The following is a 1756-nucleotide window of genomic DNA, read 5'->3' as shown; positions in this document are numbered from 1 at the left end:
GAATTTAATTTATTTTTAATTAAAAAATTATATTATTATATAATTTTTATGTCATCAAAATTTTATTTCTTACGTCATCCGGTTTAGCCCCAGTCGAACCGTGTGCCTCCCCTTCTGCTAGTTCATTGTCCAGTTCGGTTTTCACAACCTTGATTTTAACTAAACCACCGCCACTACAATACCTCCAAAGACTGTACCATGTTAACAAATGAGAGTGATTTTTCTGTTCAGGTGCTACGATCGATATTGTTGAAATCGATCCTGTTGTTATCTCAGCCTCAATCGAAGCAATGGGCTTCCCTTCATCTGCTGCAGTAGAACAACTGGAACAAGCATCCACATCACAACCTTCTGATTCTGACAAATTTCTTTGGGGCAAACTACATAACCAACTGCAGCTCTACCGATCAGACGCCGAGAATTTCATCATCCATAGTTCCAAAATGTATGATTTGATCTTCATAGATGCTTATGACGGCGACGACATATTCCCTCGAAAGCTTTGGGACTCAAATGGCCCCTTTCTTCAATCTCTTCAAAGAAGGCTTCATCCTGTTCATGGGACTGTGGTGGTTAATCTCCATGCGGATTCGGATGGAGGTGTTCTTCCAATGGGTAAGTATGTTACTCAGGTATGTAGAGCATATAAGGAGAGCCTTGGTTTTGCTTTCATTATTTCAGTTCCTTGGCTATGTAATCTTACTCTTGTGGCTTCTAATGGCGTGGGGTTGGGGAGAGTTCATCAAGGGATTTCTTTGAGTCGGGACCTGGTGCTGAGTGCTCTTTTGTCCAAATCCAATATGGTAGAATCTCTTCTTGACTTGCCGTTTTCTTGTTTGCAATATATCAAGAGAGATTTTGAGCTGGTTGTTTGAATTGTTGAAATCTGGTTCCTTTTCTGTGAATGTGATGATTTCTTATAAAAATGTGCAGTTATTTTTTTAAGAACTAATTGAACTGCACAGTGGCATCAAGTGCTTTGTTTTGTGATTTGTGTGTTTAATCTGTTCAAAGTGGATGCAGTCAAATATCAGTGTTGTTGTCTCTGTACCTCTACATAAATCTGGATTAATTATTCTATGCGGAAGTCGAATACCCAGCGTCCGGAGACGAATTAGAATGCACCACATCACCCCTGTGCTCGGTATCGCGGCTCGGTACTGCTGAACTGGCGCATTCTGGTTGGTCTCCGGACAGTGTACCACGGCTCGGTAACTGACATGGCACATTCTGGTTGGTTTTTGGACGGCGTTTTGTGACCAGTCTCCGCAAAGAATAATTTCTCCTAAATCTGAACCCTCTTCCCCTTGTTAAAAGCTTGGGAAAATCAAGCAAAATGTCACCAAAATCTAGTATATTTATGTATATTGAACACCCTAAATATTAATGCATCTTACCATTTGTGCATTCATGGCAGTTGGCTAATGGTTTCAATGCTGATAACTACATTGTGTGATACTCATTGGCTGATAATGTTGAGTTAGAGCATGGGGGTGTGTTATGTTTCCTATTGATGCATATTGCTCTTGATGGTTATCTAAGAAATCATCACTCATTAGGGTTGCATTTGGACAAAAAAGATTGATCATCAGATTTTGTTTTTCTTTATTTGAGCCTTTAGAGTGTTTGTTTAAGATGTTTATTCAATAAGGTTGAATTAGATTCGACTCGATTAGAGCTTGGTTATGATTGTTTAATTAACTAATTGAACAAGCTTTAATATTTTTTAGAAATATTGAATAGTTTTGTGCTCAAT

The 1756-nt window shown here is 38.7% G+C and overlaps 1 protein-coding gene across 1 annotated transcript; it reads left to right on the top strand.

Annotated features, from left to right (window-relative positions):
• Positions 1–214: 214 nt before the first annotated feature.
• On the top strand, positions 215–1407 carry LOC110115057. The gene has a single exon (XM_020848177.2). The coding sequence runs from the start codon at positions 291–293 to the stop codon at positions 873–875; it is 585 nt and encodes a 194-aa protein (XP_020703836.2). The 5' UTR covers positions 215–290; the 3' UTR covers positions 876–1407.
• Positions 1408–1756: the final 349 nt, after the last annotated feature.

Source organism: Dendrobium catenatum, unplaced genomic scaffold (assembly GCF_001605985.2).
Source record: "Dendrobium catenatum unplaced genomic scaffold, ASM160598v2 original_scaffold_262278, whole genome shotgun sequence".
In the NCBI taxonomy this organism is placed as follows: domain Eukaryota; kingdom Viridiplantae; phylum Streptophyta; class Magnoliopsida; order Asparagales; family Orchidaceae; genus Dendrobium; species Dendrobium catenatum.
The sequence above is the reverse complement of the archived record's forward strand: the minus strand, read 5'-3'. Positions and strand labels throughout refer to the sequence as shown.